This window comes from Glossina fuscipes, unplaced genomic scaffold (genome assembly GCF_014805625.2).
Source record: "Glossina fuscipes isolate IAEA_lab_2018 unplaced genomic scaffold, Yale_Gfus_2 87, whole genome shotgun sequence".
NCBI classification, from domain to species: Eukaryota; Metazoa; Arthropoda; class Insecta; order Diptera; family Glossinidae; genus Glossina; species Glossina fuscipes.
Genome location: NW_023998441.1, coordinates 1,008,004 through 1,028,624, shown reverse-complemented (window position 1 = coordinate 1,028,624; position 20,621 = coordinate 1,008,004). Strand labels below are relative to the sequence as shown.

Here is a 20,621-nt window from a genome sequence, read left to right as displayed (position 1 = left end):
AATTAAATTTTAGTTAGAAGATCAACTCAATAGATTGTTTGATATGATTATTTTATATTTAAGGATAAAGGAGCTACTCGTACATCTTGTCAATATTAATAATAATCGAGACCTATGCGCTAACTAAATCACCTAAAGCACCAATTCTAAAATTATATTACGTATTGTATTATGGTTTACCTAGGTTTGAAGCCAAAGCCTGTCAGTGCTGGTATACTAGACGATCTAATCATTCCGCCATGGCTTTACGTTTTTTACCATTGATAAGATTCATTTTTGTTTTGGTTGATTTTTATTGATTTGTTAGTGTTTTGTGAAACGTATGCGAGGGAGATTTAGTGTTGATAGTTAATATGTCGTTATTTTGTTGGTTTTATGAAAATAAAAAAGAAATTAATAAACTACATAAAATAAGTTAAAAATTAAATTTGGCGAGCACACACTAATTAAAAGAAGAAAAAGATAAGCAAAGTGCATTTAAAGGAAATGAAGTACAGCAATTTCTGAACATTGAAGATTGAAAATTCAATACGTCTTTGGCTACTAATTCTGCAAAAGGCTTTCTGCACAACTTTGGACTTACTAACTCTTACGAACCTTTGTTAGGATGGTACTAAATATCGTGAAAAGCTTAAGGATGCGCTAACTTCCCAACTTCATTTGTAACAGTAAGAAACATGCATCTATAGCAATCGCTGGATTTTTGCAGATTTATTTCTTTGTTGTTTTCATTCCTTTTATCATTTAAACTTTACAACAAAACAGTTTTCGCAAATTAATGATTACAATAGTCGAAGAGCAAGAGAGACACTTGGAAACTGAAAAAATCTTTAAGAAGTTCAATTTAAAATATAAAATGCTTACAAAGAAACGTGTAATCAATTACGTAACCAAGCTAGCCCATTGACGAATATACATTTAACGTATGGAAAATTTGTAAAGAAATCCGATCGAAAAGAAACTGCTCAATGCGTATTAGATTTCCACACAATTTTTTTGCAAATGTAGATACCGCTTAAACGGTTAAGTTTTTTAACTATAAAAAGTATATTTTTGTGTGAACTCTATAAAGCGAGGTCCATTGCAGTAAAAAAAACAACGTGTAAAACCTTTTCGCCTTCTACCTCAGTTCTTGAAGTACTCTGAGAAAAATAAGAAGCATTAGAAAAAGGGCGAATCTTTAATACATACGCAGCTGCTTCTAGAATATATTCACACCATTTTTTTACAGGTTTCAAGCTACGGCGTTGTATCTGTTATGGTCGTGTTTACATGCGTGTCATATTTCTTCTCCATTGGAACTTTATACATCCATTGAAAACATTTGTACCAATTTTTGGAGTAATAACTATTCTAAATTGTAAATTTAATTTTTTGGCTATTATGAGCAGGTCACATTCATTTCCAAATTTTATTAACGACCATTAAATAACAATGTAGTTTCAGGAGCAGATATATTTAAGTCGTGCCAGAATTTTATGCTGCAGAAAAATATATCTGTCTCAAACGGTTTTTAATGCGTGTTTCTGATTATTGCAAATGAATGATTAAATTCATCCTCCGGGAGTACGTATGAAAATATTTAATGGCATTTATAACTATTACCACCCATGAGAAATTCGTTTTATATGTTCCCGGAGTATAATTAATACAGTTAGCTGGAGTATGGAGTGTGTTTTCACTTGTACAAATTGCGAGTGATTATCAAGTTTAGATAGTAAATTGTATGTATACAATGCTGTATAAAATTTTTCTGTCGCATTTAGGATCAGAAGGAGGAGGCAAATTTTGAAATTATTAATTACTTGGATTTATACAGCTTTTTACCTAGTTATTTAAGTTTTCATATGGCGGAATTGTAAACAAACAAGAGGAATGTAATACTGACTGTTGTATGTATTTCTCAGAAATATTGCACCCAGTCTTTTCAATTTTCTATTAAACTTTTTAAACTAACTTGGTGGTTTTGCATTCCCAAGTGCAGCTGACCCATGTTATTTACTAGTAATGTATGGTAAACAGCGCCAACCAGAACGGACTAAAATCATCATCAGTTACTTCAACTGGCTGTCAACTTTTCTTATCGCCTTGTTTTTATTTACTAAACATAATAATTCACTTTATTATTAGCAGAAATAATTACGCAATGATCACTTAACCATAAAAGAAAATAAGTAAAAAGGCTATAAGTGGCCCGCGGCCGTCAATTAATTACTCTAGGCCATCCCACTGTTCTCCACATAAAGACTTTTGAAATAAGATGTTACATAATAAGTAGTCGAAGCAGAGATCCGATACGAACCATTTTCAATAGGGTTCGTCCTTGGGAAGAAACATATCACATTTAATTAAATCAACTCAAAAATTTGCGTCCTACAGATTAAGCACAAGAAAACAAAAGAGGCAGATGAGTAGACAAGCTTAATATACCTGTTTACCACGGCTGTCATAGACTATAAAAATATTCCTCCCTGTCTTTCGATAAGAAAACGGATAAAAAAATTTGTAGAAAACCTATCCGAATACACTGCGGACAGAATCGAATTTGGTCTTAAAGCATTAGGTGTTAGACCCGTTGTGATACTAGTGTAAGTTACCTTACGTGGCGTGTATCGTCCTGAAGTGTTTCCGCTTTGGTTGCGTTCATTATCACTTAGGGAATCATTTGCGGACGCAGAAAAAGACGAACGCGATGGTTTCGACATTGGTATTGAACGCAGGGAACGTTCACGTACCTATGTGCACATATAAGGGTATATATACATTTTTCTCACAGCGAAATTTGATTAATGATAAAATCTATCTATATATGATTTAATGGAACCGTGCTTTAAAGTTTCATTAAAGATCGCTGCATCTCATGTTTCTAAGTAAAACAAAGGGCAAGAAATTAGAACATTTTGAAACTTACCGAAAGTGTTGTGGGGTAACAGTGTATAACATGTGGGCTTAATGGTATAGGACGGCTGTTATTGCAGCGCATAAAAATGGTGCCACAGGCAGCACACATATGAATGGGAAAGGCGCACGGAACTTACTCTTGTGCACGTTTTCTCTCAAATATTGGCATTAATTCTGCTAAATGTTCATCGGCTGTGTTGTAATTTTATCAAAAGCAATATACACGTATATACGTTTAAGCTTATATAATGAATGCGATAGTCTGAATAAATAAAAAAGTTTTTAGAAAACCTAATCGAATGCACTGCGGACAGAATTGATTTTACAGAATAACTGATTAAGGATGTAAGTTGAATAAATTGTGGAACTAACTAAAAATAGGCCCTTTTTTTTTGATGATTTTTAAAAACAAGTTTGAACACCCACTATAAGTTGAACAAGATATTAATTTTAGAATAGTGTTGCTCTATTTACTGATGAATCGCTCACGACTGGAAAAATTAAGAGAAAAGTGAAACCTCATTCTTTTCAAAAGTGATAACTGGAATGATAACCTTAATAGATTACTTGAAAATTTAATAAACCGGATATTGATTTGCTATTTACTGTTCCAAAAAAAAAAAAAATAAATAAGGCGGGGAAGGTGTGAAAATTTGTATGCTGAAAAGAAACATAACTTACATAGTTGGTGCGGGACTTGCAGAACCAGATGCAGTTTTCCGAGGTATAGCACCTGCACCGTTTGTGCGAGATGTTGTGGGCGTAACGGACAACCTTGATGGCCTTGGATTAGAGCCTGTGCCCCCTGATGATGCTTTACGTTGTGGAATGCGTGATGGCGTGGCTTCGTCTAAAATACTCCTTGCATAAACAATAGTTTTTTTCCAAATAAAATAGCTCACCTGTACTGTCTAACGATAATGTAGATCCTTGTCGTGATGAAGGCTTAGAGCCTTGCCTACTTAGGGGACGGGAGTTCGGTTTTGAATTTGGTCTTGAAGCGCTAGGTGTTAGACCCGTTCTGATACTAGTGTAAGTTACCTTACGTGGCGTGTATCGTCCCGAAGTGTTTCCGCCTTGGTTGCCTTCATTATCGCTGAGTGAATCAGGAGTGGACGCTGACAAAGATGAACGCGATGGTTTCGACATCGGTATTGAACGCACGGAACGTTCACGTACCTATGTGCACATATAAAGTTATATATACATTTTTTTCACAGCGAAATTTGATTTATGATAAAATCTATCTATATATGATTTAATGGAAACGTGCTTTAAAGTTTCATTAAAGATCGCTGCATCCCATGTTTCTATGTAAAACAAAGGGCAAGAAATTAGAACATTTTGAAACTTACCGAAAGTGTTGTGGGGTGACAGTGTATAACATGTGGGCTTAATGGTACAGAACGGCTGTTATTGCAGCGCATAAAAATGGTGCCACCGGCAGCACCCATATGAATGGGGAAGGCGCAGGGAACTTGCTCTTGTGCACGTATTCTCTCAAATATTGGCATTAACTCTGCTAAATGTTCATCGGCTGTGTTGTAATTTTATCAAAAGCAATATACACGTATATACGTTTAAGCTGATATAATAAATGCGATAGTCTTGACAAACCAACGGGTGAATGATCATTTAAGAATATCTTTGAAAACGTTTTTTTTTCAATTTATTTTAATCAGTATCCTAATGTTCTTATTTAATTTTCAATTTTTTCGGTATATTTATACATATATTCATAAAAATATAGTTAAGCAATAAAAGCAAATTGAAGTCAACGTGATTAGTCTCGTAGCGAGTTTGTTTGTAAAACAATTCAAACAAAAAAAAAAAACAAGCGAAAATTACATGATTGAAAATTAATCTTTCAGGTTATGGGAAAGTGTGAAACCACGTCATACAAGTAACAATAATAATGTAATTGTAAAACAACATGCTCGTAAATAAAATGGGAAATTTGCACGCGCAATGCATTTAATGAATCATTTTTGTCAGCATTGGCATTATTTATTTGAAAATGAAAAATGGTTTGAATTCGACTTGACCACAGGCACTTACCTTACATGGGAAGCGAGTAAGGAGGAAGATAGGGATGCAGGTTTGTGCCACTGACACACGTTTGAATGAATGAAATGAATATTTATTTACCTTTATAATAGGACCTTGCCCACTCATATAAGGCGGCAAGTTACCATTGGAGTTGTTGCTGCCGTTTTGAACTGGATTGGATATGGATCGTCTAGGGGTAAAAGCAGCCATACTTTGAGAAACGCCATCAGCTAAAATGAATTGCTCGCGTAGTTCAATGTTGGTACGACCCTTGGCTGAATGTGCAGGTAAACACATTACCAACACACAGGTAGTAGGATACATGCCCAATTAGCAGTATTGCCCAGCATTCAAGCGGTGCAATATTTGTAGGGTATTGCACACGTGGCATTTTTTCAAAAGTAGTATAAGGATGATCAATGTGTTTGAACATTTAAAGACCATATGTTCAGGTTTCAGTATATTTTTAAATAAAGTTTTTAGGGAAGTATTTGAGGAACAAACAAGCAACATTTTTCATTTAATCGCACGACGGGAGGTTTGAATTAAAACAAAGAAAGAGAAGGCAAAACATACAAAAAACGAAAATCAATATTTAAAACACCGATAGACAAAAAATTAGAATAAATTAAAGAAAACATTCTCCAACAAAGTTACAGTTAAAATTAGTTATCAAAATTTACGGGGACTTCAAGAAATGTGGTTGCAAATAAGTAAAATAACATTGCGAAAAGCATGCCCTTGATGAAACTAACCAAATCCATATAAAAATTATATATAGACATACATACATAGATTCGTTCTTAGTAAAATTAGTATATAAGCAGAATAAACACTGTTCATAACAGTAGTTAATTATGAAATTATTATTTAGTTTCGTTATTAAGTTCGACTCTTATTGTTTGTTTTCAAAAATGTTTGTTAAATGACCATTTCCGTTGTACTTAAGCACGTTATTGATGAAAAATGAATTAGAACAAAATTTTTATTAGCAGTAATTACTACCCAATTTTCTTTTGGCGCTAAACATAAATTGTGTACAATATTCGACCAGCAATTTTCTTATATAAAGTAATAACAGATCCTCTGCCAAGCCTTTGAAGAATTAGATCTTATTTGGAACACTATAGTCGGTAAAAGTAGTGATAAGGAGGTACCAATAAAAAAGTACCATAAATTCAAATAAGCCGGAAAAGCTTAATAAACCTGCTTATATTTAAGTAGTTGATTTGATTTGATATAACCGATTTACCTTCGGTTTTCTAACTACCAAACATTCGTTCGCAAATCAAGGCAATTTTGATAAATTCCCACAGTTTTTTTCTGTCGATTTAATTGGATCGAAAAAGTGTAACACAAGTTGAAACTTGGCGTGTAGGCTCTTGTACAATAAGCTTATATCATACTGACATAATGACAAAGGTGCAGAAAACGGTAAATTGAAGTATATAGCTAACGCTCTGAAATATCTTCCGCGGGTTTTATTCAACTTCATACTTATCTTTCGAGCGCATAAAGAGAATTAGGTTGTTATCATATTATGGAAAAACTTTTATAACTTTAGTTAAATTTTAATTGTTTGATAGTGAAGTGAGCGTTAGTGTTAGCATATAGATTTAAACACGCACTGTTTTAGTATTAAAGACTTACCACGACATGGATCATTCTTTTGCAAAAATTCATCTAGGGCCACCCAACCACCGCCAACACGTACCATGACAGTACTACGTAAAATGCGCACCAGTCGTAATTTTTGGGAATCACCAAACTTAAAATCATAAAATTAAGTTTATGGCTTCACTCTTTTAATATAGGGAATAAATTAAGATACCATACCCTATATTTGCCTTCGCCAACTTGAAACACCCGGAATTTTTGGCGACATGTGCAGAGCATAACCAAACGTTTAACTTCATCGTGTATTTTGTCGGAGTCTGTCACTGGTTTGCGTTCTTGCCAGTCTGGTCGCAAAGCAGCAATAAATTCTTGCCAGTCTATTAAACCTTCACCATTACGATCAAAAAGATCGGCAACAGCTCCCATTTCCATCCGCGACGTGTCGAATTCTTTAACCATAATAACTTCATTATTAATAAGAAATGTATATATGAGAGCATACTTCTTACTTGTATTTAGAATTCCATCAATAAATTCACCCCGAGGTATAAGCCCGTTGTTATCTTTATCCATTTTACGGAATAAGTCAGTTAGGCGAGATTTTTTATGGTTCATGTACTTAAGGAACTAAAATGCGTGGATTAAAAAAAAGATAAAAATTTGAATAATTATTATATCAAATAAATTTACCCTTTTCCTCCAATCATCCCAACTGAAGTTGCGAACGCGCTCTAAGTCTTTCAAATACATAAGGTGATCATTTAACCGACGTTGGCGCTCCCAAGAAAGCATCCAAACTTGCCGCCATTTGTCCCATAAAAGTTTAGCTCTGGAAGATCGAAACTCTAGTTCTGAGCCCACTGAGCTATTGAATACAAAAGTTACATTCCAAGCAATTTTACTTTTAATAAAAGTAGCGAAGTAAAGATTAAGTTATCCAAACAGAAACCACATATAAATACAAACTTTTTCAAAAAGGTAGCATGCACTTACCTTGGAGAAAAGCGCGGCCCGTAATGTGGCAAGCGATCTCTATCAGGTGTGTCACGATTAGGTGTTATACGACTACTGCAGTACAGTGTTCAGTAAAGATGTGAATTGTGTAAGTACAGAATATTAAAAAAAAAATATAAAAGACAAATACGAAGACAGACAAAAACGCAAAGCCAAAATTTTTATAAGATTGATAAGCATTCATACAAGACACAAATTTTCGAAACAAATTTTACATACAAGAAAGAAGACATGCACTACTAACGCTAATGAAAGAAACAACGTCTTACCCCGATTTGCGCACATTTAGTCCATAATCTCGAGAGCCTTTGAAGCTGTTAAAGAAACAATAAAAAATTATTTGAGAAAATGAAAAACCAAGGTCTCTTTGGAGATTGACAATCGACGGTCGTTAGGTGGGATGGAAGGCAATGCGGTTAAAAGTGTTGCATTTATGTTTGTCAAAGATTCTACAAATAGACGAGTACTTTTCATAGCAATTACATAAGTATGTTTTTCGTTGTTCTAAAGTTCTGTTATATGTTATTCATTGATTTTGGGGGTATACAAGCAATAATTTGATTTGATGCCTGAACAGTTAATTACAAATATTTCGGTTTCATTATTATTAATGATTTGTGTTTTTAATATGATGTATTACAATAACTGTTATAAGATGCTGGTGTCTATTTATCAGCGTATTGAATTGCTTTTCTGTGAAAACGAACCTTTGACGTCTTAAAGTACCATCAGGTGATTGTTCACGTATATCATGACTTGAGCCACGACTTTTGATAATATGGTTGACAAATTTCAATTAAGAAAATAAAAAAATAAAATATAAAAGCAATGAAAATTCATCAGATGCAAATATATATAGACAGCAAAAACTGCGTTATTTTCTTACTTACACCGGAGTTTTCGCAGCGCGAGACGTTTTGCGACTGCCAACCGTCAATTGCTTAGGTTTGCACGCGCGATCAATTTCAGCTTGACGTCTAGCTGTGTTCTCCATAAACTCTTTATGATCCTCAATTAATTTTTCCAAAGGCGCAATTTCGTCGGGCAATGACTCACGTTCAAGATCTTTAAAAAGTTTAAACATAATTTTTCAGCATACAAAAATTGAAATGAACACAATTTATATACAGAAAAATTTATTAAATTAAAAGTTAAGTTGTAGGAATATCTACCACGCTTATACATACTTGCGCATAATTTTTACATAAGTTTTCATATCATTTTATCACAATACAAAATCTGCCGTTCGAATTTTCAGAGGAGGGACTCTGGAGTGCAAAGACACGGAACTATGAAGTGAAGTCATTAAAAAGGTTTCGTCCCATTAACTTTTTTTAGAATTATTGCAATTTCTATCGCTTTGGTTATTATCATTGTCGAACTTCATATAACACTACACTCAATAAGGTGGCAGGATGACATATTTTCGAATACATGCGGTTTTTAAACAGCACAAACTGGCAAACAAAATGTCTCAAAATTTCATGACATTCCAACCATTAGTTTACAAGTTACAGTTGTTTTACTGCAAAATATTTTTTGGTCGCTTTGGAAGTCTTTCGCCGATTGCTATATACTCTGGCTGTCGATTTGACTAGGTGTAGTGATGAATACATGTGGTCATAGAACGCATTAAAATTCCTTCATTCCCAACAGCACTCTGAATCATAACGTTGTTTTCGAAAATTAGCAAACGCTGCTGCCACTTCTGACAAATATTTCTAATGATCTTGCTAAAGGGTGGATGGGCTACCTTTGGATATTCTTAGGATGTGAGTTATCTCCCGCAAATTCAGTCTTCTGTCTTCTAAAATGATTTTTTTCTGTATGTCTTCGTTCAGTGTCATCGAAGCCCTTAGGATTTTTTAAAAGCAGCAAATTGTTCTCGGCGTAGGGCGCAGGACTTTTTGAGCTAAAGCTGAGTTTGAAAGGTATTTTTTCGACTAAAAAACAATGTCTAATTTACACACTAACTTTTTTTTTAGCCGATATTTTGAAAATTACAAAACTGGGTTCATTAAAAATCACTGTAACCAGAAAACTAATTGTCAGAATGTTATAAAATTTTGAGAAGTATTGCTTGAAGGCTGGTTCTCTGCAGTTCTGTCAACAGTCTTGTCATATATTTGCCAGACTTGTCAAGTGAAGTGCGTGAGTGCCTAATTTTGGCAACGATAAGAGCTTTAACCAATAAAACAAAGAAATCAAAAACGCAAATAACTTGAAATGATTTTCTAATTTCGAAACAAAGAAGAATATAAATTTGAAACCAAATGATAAGTTGTATTTTCACCACTCTTGAAAAATACTTACTTAGCAACGTGGCCTCTAAACCATTTAACCATATCAATAGTTTCTCGATTGTGTCATCAAGATCTTTGAGGGACTGTAAATGTTGTTCCAATTTGGATTCTCGATTGACACCCCATTGTTTGACTTCCTCCCAGCGTTCTTCAATTATATTTAACCAGTTCTTGATTATTGGTATGGCATCCGGATACGCTTTAGATATTATTTCCTCCGCAAATTTAAATGTTTCGACTTTTTGCCGCTCACGAAGACTTAAATCGGCCATAAATTCTTTATGCGTCTCCATCATTTCACGCGAAATCCGCTCGTCGTCAGGAGCATTTTTGGCATAGCGTAATTTATGTTCAGCATGATCTAACCAATCGAAAATTCCTTGTATATTTTTATTTAATTTTTCAGCATCCTTCAATGCTTGTTGCAAACGTTCGCCTCGTTTTGCTGTGTCGTTTTTAACCTCGTCCCAAATGGACTGAAGTTCATCAAGTTGAAGACCAATATCAGGATTATTACCAGAACGCTCAAGTCCCCGACCTGTCTTTAATACACTTTGCATTTGAGTGGAACGTTTTTGTAAGTCTTGTTCTAAGTGTTTGTGTTGTTCCCAAAGTCCCTGAACAGTTTCCAAGTCACCATGGACGAGACCGTCTTGATTCAAAATACTTTCAGCCTTTTTTAGCCAATCTAACAATTCGCCAAGAGCATCTGAGAATTGGCCCGATAACAGAAGCGCTTCTTCCAATTTACGCTGGCGTTCAATACTTTTTAGAAGTACTCTACTCCATCTATCTTTAAGATCACATAACATTTTTCCCATAATTGGTTCATCGCTCTTTGGAGCACGCTCTATAAGGTTTTTGCCAGAGCGCATTGTGGAATCATACGAAGACTGTTTTCCTGTTAATTGGCGGTGGGTGTCTTTTATTTTTGATATACACTTTTTGATTTTTTGTGGCTCCTTTGTATTAGCAGCTTCCTCAATTATTTGATCTAAAATAGCTTCCGTTTCTTCTAAATATTGCATCATATTACTCCAAGAGTCGTTAAATTCGCGCGCTTCTTTATATCCATGATCAAGGGCACGTGTACGTTCAGCCGCTTTGCTGACAATCCTTTCCCAACGATGTTGCACGGATACCAAAAGATTTTTAATTAAAATAACGTCCTGCTTTTGACTGAAGTATTTAAGGTGAGTGCCTTTTTTATCTAGTAATAGCATAGCCTCACGGTGAGTGCTTACATCCTTTTGCAAAATTTTATGGTCTTCCATTTGAGCTTGAATCGTTTCAAGCACTCGTGACACCGGCTGAGCATTAGCTAATTGTTTTTCGGCTTGATTTAACCACTCGACGAAAGTTTGTAAAGTTTCGTGGAATTCTGTGGCTTCCTTTAAGGCAATCTCAAGTTTAATTTTTTTATCTGAAGCTCGCGATATAACGGCATCCCAACGTTGCTTAAGAGTACGTAATGTGTGCTGCAAATTACTCGATGAAACCTTTATTTGATTTTGCTTTTTAATATATTCTTGTCCTTGGGTTTGGATAGTTTCGACTTTGGGACGATTTTCCTCGAGTTCATTATACACTTCCATGAAACGCTCTAACTGTTCAGCGGCGGTCTCAGGAAGACCTCCAACCGGTTTGCTAGCTCCGATAACAGCATCAACATCGCCTAACCACCCTAATATATCTTGTACTTCAGATATGTAGCCATGTGCTTCCCTTAGAGATTCTTCTAGCTCGTGTTGGCGGTCAGAAGATTTTTGTAAAAGCGTTTTCCATTCTTGATTGAGTTTGCGAAGCTTCTCTTGTGTAGTGGACGCTTCGAGAGAACCTTTTTCAGATTCGATGAGATGCCGTCCTGCATCATTTAAAGTGTCTACAGAATTTTGATGGGCTTGAATGTCATTCGCAAGTACTTTCAATTTCGCCAACTCAACTTCAAGCAACTGTGGGTCCCCAGGTATCTTCCAAATAGAATGTCAAATGAAATTTTGAAAAACGTTTTAATTTAATCTTAATATTCAAAAGAGAAAATTATGTTTGCGTAAAGCCAATCGTAGTGCACTATATAAGTGCTGCATATTCGATTAAATTTTGCAAACAATATTTATTTGCAGGTAATAAAAAATTTTATACAATATACAGTTCTTCGGTAATTGTGAGCGGAACCCAATAAGAAAATATGTCAAAGTTTTATTTTACGGTGTGCGATATTACGCGTTCGATTGTCAGCCAGCAGACAGATAGAATCGAAGGAGCGTACTTAAGTAGAACGTAGTTGTGCTCACATTGATGTGAATTCTATTCATGTACTTACAGGTTTTAATTGATCCAACGTAATATCTGTTTTATTAATCCACACTAATAATTCGCTAAGCGCGTGTTGAAACTGACCGAGATGCAAGAGAGCATGCTCCAACTGCTTTTGCCTCTCGACCATACAACGCAATAGGCTGTCCCAACGACGATTAACAACTAAGAGTGGTTCCCGGATTGACGCAGCTTGTTCTGGGGATGTTCTTTCCGTCAACTCTATCGCTTGCCTGTAAATATTGGAACGTGTTTAACCGTTTGAGTCCCAAGCAGCGCGATCGCGCTTTTCAGATTTTATGTCGAGAAAACACAGACGGTATTGAAAAAACACTGTCAAACGGTTAATAAGGACCAAGTTACAAAAGTTTAACTGGAATAGAATACACATACATTTATTTCATTTGTTACTCTTACTTATATTCGCGTACTTCTTTACACTTACTTAGAGATTTGTTTCTATTGCACTTAAAAAGGAAAAACTCGATAATGTTTTTTAATAAACGGAACCTAAAAAGGGTAACTTTTTTTTAGGAGCCATGGATATATTGACCAAGTCGCTGACATGTTTTACTGACTACCTATTTATGAGATTATCAACAGGCCATAAATTAAGATAATAAAACAAAATTTAACAAAGATACTCTTAATTGGTTTCCATAGATTACAACAAAATCTACTTTGTTTCAGGTAATTGATTTATGGCCTGCACCTCGATTACTGAAATTAAAATAACGCGAAACTGTAAATCTAAAATTTGGCTTGAAATAAATAAACGTTAGCTCGAAGATCGAGAAATAGGGAAAAAGCTATCAAAAATTCGTTTGAACGTAAATACGATATTTTTGTCTTTAAATTAATATTAAGCTAATATATATTTTTGATAAGTAATCCCTTTCCTTTACTTGTGGGTATAATAAAAATTAACCCTATGACATACCTATTTAGTGCTTCAATTTTAACCATGTGTGGATCAACCTCGTCTTTGAACGACCTAAGTTGGTCAATTTGTTGTTTTACGGCGTCAATGTCAGTGCCTATCTGGCCCAAACGTGTAAAGTTCTCTTCAGCATTTGTCAAAAATTGTAGAAGTTTTTGTAAAGTTTCGTGAAACTCCATAGCTTTTTCCATTGCGTCTATAAGATTTTCTTCACGTTTTGCGTATAAAGCGGTTATGTTATCCCACGCGTTGTCTAAGTCATCAATGTGTTTTTTAACCTCTGGTTTGTCGGGCTCTCCACACATACTCATTAAGTTGTTTCCACGTCGTCTAACTTGTTCAACTTCGGGTTTCGTTTGGTCAATTTCATATCGAATTTCTTGCAAGGCAACTTGTTGTTTTTGTATTTCTTGAGGTTGCGCTGCAGGTGCTTCTTGGGCTGAAAGATTCTCTTCGAGGTCTTTTAGACTTTTCATGACACACAATAGTTGATTCCAGAATGATTCAGCCAGACTAAGTATGTCATTAAGTGAGCTGCCACGTCTTTTAGTAGCTTTTTTAACATCTGACCATAGAGTATTAAGCTTTTCCAATTTGCTTTTAATGTCACGAATAGCCGGATCAGATTTATTACCAGCTTTAGCAATTACATCATTAGCAGCTCGCTGTACTGCATTAAAAGCGTCGGCACGCTTTTCTAGGTCTTCTCCAATAGCCGCATTGTCTTCAATTTGTTCCCGAATTTTCTGAGGCAAAGCTGACAATGGATCTAGTTGGTTCACTTGTTCTACTGTATTGGTTAATGCTCGTAACAGTCCTTCTATCTTATCAGAAAATTGACTTGACTCTTGTAAAGCGTTTTCAAGGGCTTGTTGCCTTTCACGTACTTCCTGCCGCAATGCAGAATAGCGAGCGCTGTCTGTTGTCAAAATTTCATTTATCTTCCCACTATCATCATCCGTGACTAAAGCTCCCAATGCCTCGCCAGTTTTATTAAGCTTATCAAGCAATGGTTTATGTTCTAAAATGGACTGTAATAAACGCTCATTCCTATCCTGTTGTTGAGATATCTGATCAGGACGAAGAGCTGGCGTGCTCAGGCGGGATATTTGTGCTTCCATGTCATCAAACCAAGCACTCAAACCAGCGTGAGAATCAGCAAAATGTTCTGAAAGTGGTAAGGCTTGTTCCAATGTGCTTAGACGTTCGCTGCACAATTGCACTACAGTTTCCACAATTTCCTTCAGGTCTTCAAGCTTCTCCCGTAAAGTAGATGTATTGTCGCTTTGGGGTGATTCCCGTAAAACTTTCTTCGAAGCCGCTGTAATGTCACGAACTCGACCTTTCTGACCTGATATATCGTCATTAATAGAACGATGTTCTTGTAATTGGCCTCGTACTAGTTTAGGTTCAATTGCAGGTAATTCAGCATCACGAAGTGTAGCATCCATATCACGGAACCATTCCAATAATTCATCAATGCCATTCATCACTTCCTTCGCACGTTGATTGCTCAAATGCAAGCGTTCGGCTTTGCGTTGAATTTGCTCAACAATTGCATCGAACCGACGGTTATCACGGGTTACTATATTTTCAATTACAGCAGCTCCTTCACCAGGTGATATTTGACATAATTGCGGTCCAACCAAATTGACCACATCTAGAACTGTGCGCATTTCAGCTAACTCTCCTTCTAAACGTAACACATCAAATTGACGAGGTTCACTTAAAGAGAGAGACGTTTCAGCGATTTGCATCCATTCTATTAAACGACTGTGCCCCCCATGAAATTGTTGAACTAAAGGTAGAGCATTTTGAGAGTTTTTTAAGAGATCACCACCGCGATTAGTTAATTCTCCATATCGTCGTTGTAGAGAGTCTAACTTGTCCTTCAGCTGAAGGGCCTCGTCATTTGATATATGTTTCATTAGTTCTGCCCCACATTCTACAGTGGACTCAACATTTGGTGCGTGATTAGCAATATTTTCATTAAGTTGTAACAAAAGATCCATTTGCTCCAAAAGCTTTTCAGCGAAAACTGGCACAGAGTGAAACCGTTTTAGCTCAATTTCCATGTGCTCCATCCAAGCAGCAAGGTCTTGATATGTTAAAACTAAGTGTCGTAGACCTTTACGTGATTCATTCAATAAGGAACCAATATTCTCGCTTGAATCAACCAGCTCAGTGTAACGATCTGTTATTTTTCGCACCTTTTCGCTTAAATTTACGGCTTCGTCATCGCTTATCAAATGCATCAATTGACTAGCTATATCAGCCATTTGAGAGAAATTTGGTTTCTCTTCCAAAATTTCATTATGTAGTCTTTCGTGTTCTAATATTCGTTGCTGAATTTTTTCTTCATCAGTAGGAACAAGTTCCATACTTTTTACAGTACGTTCGGTAGTATCCAACCATAGCTGTAATGGATTAATTTTATCATGAAAGCGTTTAGCAATTCCCATAGTTTCTTCAAGATCTCGCTCGCGGCGTTCAGCACCATATGTCAATGTGTCAAATCGTTCCATAAGATCCTGCAGTTGTTTTTCGATAACTGAGCGTTCGGATATATCGGTGTGGCTTATGACTTCCTTAGACAAAGAAGACAACGATGACATAGAATTTTGTCGATCTAAAAGCATTTTTTTTAAGAATTTCTGTTCTTGTAATTGAGCTTTAATAACTTTATAATCCGAGCTTGGAGCTTTTTGATTTTTAACCATTTCTTCGGTATCTGATAACCATTTAGCTAAGCCTTCAAGAGCCTCCTGAAATTTTCCAGAGTGCAGCAACGCTACATCTAGGCGGCGATCACGTTCATTCATGCGTTCCTTTAAATCATTCCAACATTCATTCAAATTTTCAAGATCCTTTTCAATGTTATTGGTAGAAACTCCACTCGCTGCAGACCGAACTAAATCGCGACCAGTAATATTGACTTTATCCACATTTTTACATAAAGACTCTAATTTTTGCATTCGAAAATTACGGAAATCTTCTTGTTGACGACGAATATGGTCAAGTTCTGAGGCAACAGGTTTCATAAGACGAAATTCTTCAACAACTTTGTGGATATCGTTCAAAGTATGAGATTGAATTTCATAAAAATTTTGCAAAGTAAGCAAGGTCTCTTCTAAAATGTGACTATGACTTCGCAACCGATTATCAAGGCGCATGAGATTCTTGCGTAAAATCGAAATTTGCTCACGTGTTTGGGCTGCATCTGGTGAAAAACCAGCATCAACTAATGCATCCGCCGCGAGTTCGCACTCTTCAATGCCTTCAGCAGCTCTGTCAATTTTGCTTCGTAATTTGGTTGTTTCATCATATTGCACTTGAACAATTTGAATTTCCCGAGCAGGCGCTGACAGATTTTCGATTTCGTTTTCAAGTTCATTAATATCAGTAGCTAGAACTTTAACTTTATCATTAAAATGGGACACTGCCGTCGCGACAGACTGTAAAACATCTAAACGGTCGTTAAGACGTCTTTCGAGTTCCGTGATGCGATCAGCAATGTTGTCAACGTCATCGATAAGATGCTCCGCATCACCGCCCAAAGCGCGAATTTCTACACAAATTTCGTTTGCCATATTCTTTAAACGTTGTAAAGGATTCTGCAAATTCCGAAGTTCTTCTCGTATAGTTTTTACGCGTTCTACTAGCTTCGCATCTTTGGCGGTTCCACCAAGAGCATCATGAGCAGCCAAACGATCTTCACATCTGCTCACATCATGATTTAAATTACGAAGCTCATCATTAAAATCTCCCAAGCGACGGGAATAATTTTCAATTTCTTGTGCACGTGCAATAAGATCATTATTTAAACTCTCCCATTTCTCATGAATGTCTCGAAGTTCTTTGCTAATCGATTCTTTATCGATATCACAACTGTTAAGAAATGTTTCGCCTGACACTTTAGTATTTTCATAGTCGTTTGAATGTTTCCACACTTCACTGCGGAAAGCTTGAAGATCTCGCAAATGATTTTCTAATTTCGACTTGGAGAGCACGCCAGGTGCGAAACTATTTAATTTATCCTCCGCTAGTCGTAACCAAGTTAAAAATATTTCAGAATTTTGAATGTATTTTCTACAATATTCCATACATGTTTGTAGTCGAGTGTGACGCTCAACTGCTTCGCGTCTGAGTTTCTCCCATTGTTGTTGAATGCGGTCTAAATCACGTTTGGCAATGCGGTCTTGTTGAAGGTCACTAAGATCTTTGCCTTTGTTTAAAAGCATTATGATTTCGTGCTCACGTGCCATTATTTCACGATAAATCGGCTCATGAGAATCAACTTGATGTTGTAATGAAGGCTTGTGAGCCGATACCAAAAGCCGCTCGTTTAAGTTTGTCAATTCTCCAGATAGCCAACCAAGAGTTTTAGAGCAACTTTCTGTAAATTGGCGCCCGTTCCTAAGAGTAGCTTCGGTTTCAGCTTTCTTAGTGTCAAGTTTTTTTTGCAGGGTTTGGTATTGTTTACCTAAAGCTACAACACGTGAGTTTACATCAGCGCGTGACGCAGAATCACCTAGGATATTGCAAAGAGCTGTTGCAGATTGTTCTGCGTCCGCCAATAAAGGACGTTGGCCTTCTAACTGACGTTCAAGGTTTTCAATTTTTCGAAGTTTTTCTTGATAGTCCATATGGGAAGGCAAGATATCCAAATTATCGCTAATTTGCTGAAGAGCTTCTTTTAACCTACTTACTGCAGCGTCAAATTCTTTGCTACTGTCTGCAGCTCCACCTAAACAATTGGCGCGTTCATCAAGTCGTGAAACTAGGTCTTCCCATTTACCGTCAATATCTTGCAGTTTTTTACTAACTGCAACTCCGTCAAGTGTTTCGGAATGTGGATAATTTAAAATACTTTGCCCTATTTCTTGAAAATGTTTTAATTGTGGTTGTTGGGTACGAAACTCTTCACGTAAGACCTGGACTTGTTGTACTTGACTTTGGACCATTCGGGGATCTGAAGAAATGGGCCCAAGTACAGTTAGCATTCGTTCTTTGCTATCAAGCCAGTTTTTCAGGTTGTTATGTGTGTCCAAAAAATCTCGCAACTTATCCGAAAAGTTTATGCAGTTTTTGCAAGCTTCTGAAAGGTGTTTCCATTTATCCAAGACATTTTCATTTTCAGTGCGCAATTGATCAGCCCCATACACTTCCGATTTTCGTCGCAATATATCTTTAATTTGTGTTTTGGTAGTATCTAATAAACTTTGCTTCTCATACATATCTTCGATGGTTCTTTTAGCTTGTTTATTGCAGCGGTCCACTTCGTCCTTATTTGATATAGTTTCCTTTGGTAATTGGCGGTGAATTCGATCTAAGAAAATACTAAGATTTTTGAGGTTTTCATATTGTTTACGAATCTCTTCATTCATGTTATCTAACTCATTTTGACGGTCATTCAATCGAACTCCAATTAAACCGTACCGATTATTAATTTCGCTTAATTGTTGTTGTACTGGCGATATCTCAGTAAGTTGAAAACCGTCTTGAGAGGATCTGCGGCTACCGAATCCACTGCTGCCAGTCGATAGTGGCGACAGAATTCCTCCCTTGGTTGGACTTGGGCTCCTGGTTTCTCCAGACATACGTCGCAAAGGACTAACCCGTTTTATCGGACTGAATATAGAGCGCTTACGACTGGGACTCTCAGGTCGAATTAAAGCGTCATAATGTGCACCAATATCATTTATTTTGTCGATAGTAGAAGCGTACTCACGATAATCTTTGAATATAGGTTTCAACTCATCATTTTGTTGAGTTATTTTATTCAGATCTATAGCAACTGGATCTAATCCTGCGATACGACTTTCCATACCTGCCAACCAAATCAAAACTTGACTTTTGAGATTTTCGTAAGTTGCACGATGCTCTGACTTCTGCTTCGATAATTTCATTTTGTCTTCAAGATTGACTGTAAAATTACGCCACTGCGATTCTAAAGCTTTAATTCGATCTCGCAACAAACTAGTATCGGTTACGTCACGAATGGTGATTAGATCTTTTCCATGCCGCATACAATCGTCGAAAGTTGAACTAAATTTCTCTTTTCGATTAGAAATCTCAATCATACGTTTCATTTGATCCTCCGCTGTGAGCAACGTAGTATCGCGACTATCGATAGCTTCTTGTAGAGAACCTATACTCTGTTCAACATTCGTTATTTCATCTAAATACCTGCACAGTTTATTATAAATATCATCGAAAAATTCACCCCGTTTAACGGCTTTATCGAAAAGTCTATTGAATTTGTTGGTAATGTCATTCAAATTATTTTCCACCATTTTCGCAATGCGAGCACTTAAGGCCGCCTTCACTAACAGCTGAGCAGAAGAGTAGACGCTATCGATACTAATTTGATGCGATTGAACATCAGCCAAGAAAGCTTTATGTTCACGCATTTGTTCCTGTAAACGTTCTTTGATAAGAGACGCAAGACGTAATTGCAATTTATATTTCTCTTCAGCTTGAGTAACCCAATTACTAAGGCTTTCTAAAGCATCCTGAACACCTTGTGACTGCACAAGCGTTCTGTCTAAATTTTTGCAATGTTCGCCTAACGAATCTAATAGCCCTTGGTAGCTTTCCTTTAATTCTGTTATTGGTAATTCAAGTAATTTAATTTCCGCAGGATTGAGTTGAGTTCCTAATGTACGAAGTAGACTGTCTAAAGTTTGTTGCGCATAGTCCACAAGTCGACCATTTGAAAGTAATTCATTATATAAGGCCTTGGCTTCACTCATTTGTTCTTGAACAGACTTAGAATCTTCGCCAATTGGGTCGCCTATAATGCGTAACGCATGTGGACGAATGCTGCGCAACCACTCATTGACTTTATCAATGGATTCTTGATATTCCCGTTGGCGTCCACTTAATCCAGAAATACGGTCTTGCAGAGCATTCACACGATTCATGAGATCTTTATAATGAGCTGACGCAAGTGATACTTCCTGACGAATAGAGCTTTCAGTGCTGGGAAGCGGTTCAACATGTGGCAAGCGTTCAGGGAGCGAAGTTCTAAAATCATTTAGAATAGCCAAAAATTCTTTGCTTTCGTCAACAAATTTTTGAGTTGCCATGGTAATGAAACGTAAATCGGCTTGATGTCCTATTACATCACTTACGAACTCGCGTATTGACTCGACTTGTGTAGACAAGCGGGAGAGATCTGACAATGATCTTTCTTTATCTTCCAAAATATGTCTAGCAGATTGCAGCCAAGCCGAAAATATATCTAATTCACTCCGTAACTTGGTGAGTTCATCCCGACTAGCGTCAAGGCGACGTAAAAGACGTTGTACACGATCATTGGCGCGATCTACCCGCGATCGTAATTCGCGACCCGCACTTTCTACAGTGGCAATCTCTGGTGCAGAGAGCACATCACCTCCCGTAAGCACAATTTGCCGAATTTGCTCTGAACAAGTAGCTACAGAACGTTGTTGGCTTTCAATTTCATCCTTGATTTG

At 36.5% G+C, this 20,621-nt stretch overlaps 1 protein-coding gene across 48 annotated transcripts in view; it reads right to left on the bottom strand.

Moving 5' to 3' along the window:
* Positions 1 to 20,621, bottom strand: part of LOC119638285 (microtubule-actin cross-linking factor 1) — a 70,764-nt gene that overhangs the window by 3,152 nt on the left and 46,991 nt on the right. For 17 of the 48 annotated variants that reach the window (XM_038034991.1, XM_038034995.1, XM_038034994.1 and 14 more), the window contains 15 exons: positions 13,141 to 20,621; positions 12,208 to 12,433; positions 9,895 to 11,854; positions 8,472 to 8,646; positions 8,289 to 8,348; positions 7,851 to 7,895; positions 7,561 to 7,635; positions 7,258 to 7,432; positions 7,077 to 7,194; positions 6,787 to 7,016; positions 6,601 to 6,718; positions 4,257 to 4,438; positions 3,804 to 4,080; positions 3,583 to 3,751; positions 181 to 243 (listed from right to left, as the gene is read on the bottom strand). In XM_038034991.1, the coding sequence (XP_037890919.1) occupies positions 181 to 243; positions 3,583 to 3,751; positions 3,804 to 4,080; positions 4,257 to 4,438; positions 6,601 to 6,718; positions 6,787 to 7,016; positions 7,077 to 7,194; positions 7,258 to 7,432; positions 7,561 to 7,635; positions 7,851 to 7,895; positions 8,289 to 8,348; positions 8,472 to 8,646; positions 9,895 to 11,854; positions 12,208 to 12,433; positions 13,141 to 20,621 (11,354 nt within the window). Of the gene's footprint in view, positions 1 to 180; positions 244 to 3,582; positions 3,752 to 3,803; positions 4,081 to 4,256; positions 4,439 to 5,049; positions 5,226 to 6,600; positions 6,719 to 6,786; positions 7,017 to 7,076; positions 7,195 to 7,257; positions 7,433 to 7,560; positions 7,636 to 7,850; positions 7,896 to 8,288; positions 8,349 to 8,471; positions 8,647 to 9,894; positions 11,855 to 12,207; positions 12,434 to 13,140 lie in introns of those variants that run through there. The other 31 variants (XM_038035017.1, XM_038034980.1, XM_038035008.1 and 28 more) reach the window with 13 other exon arrangements.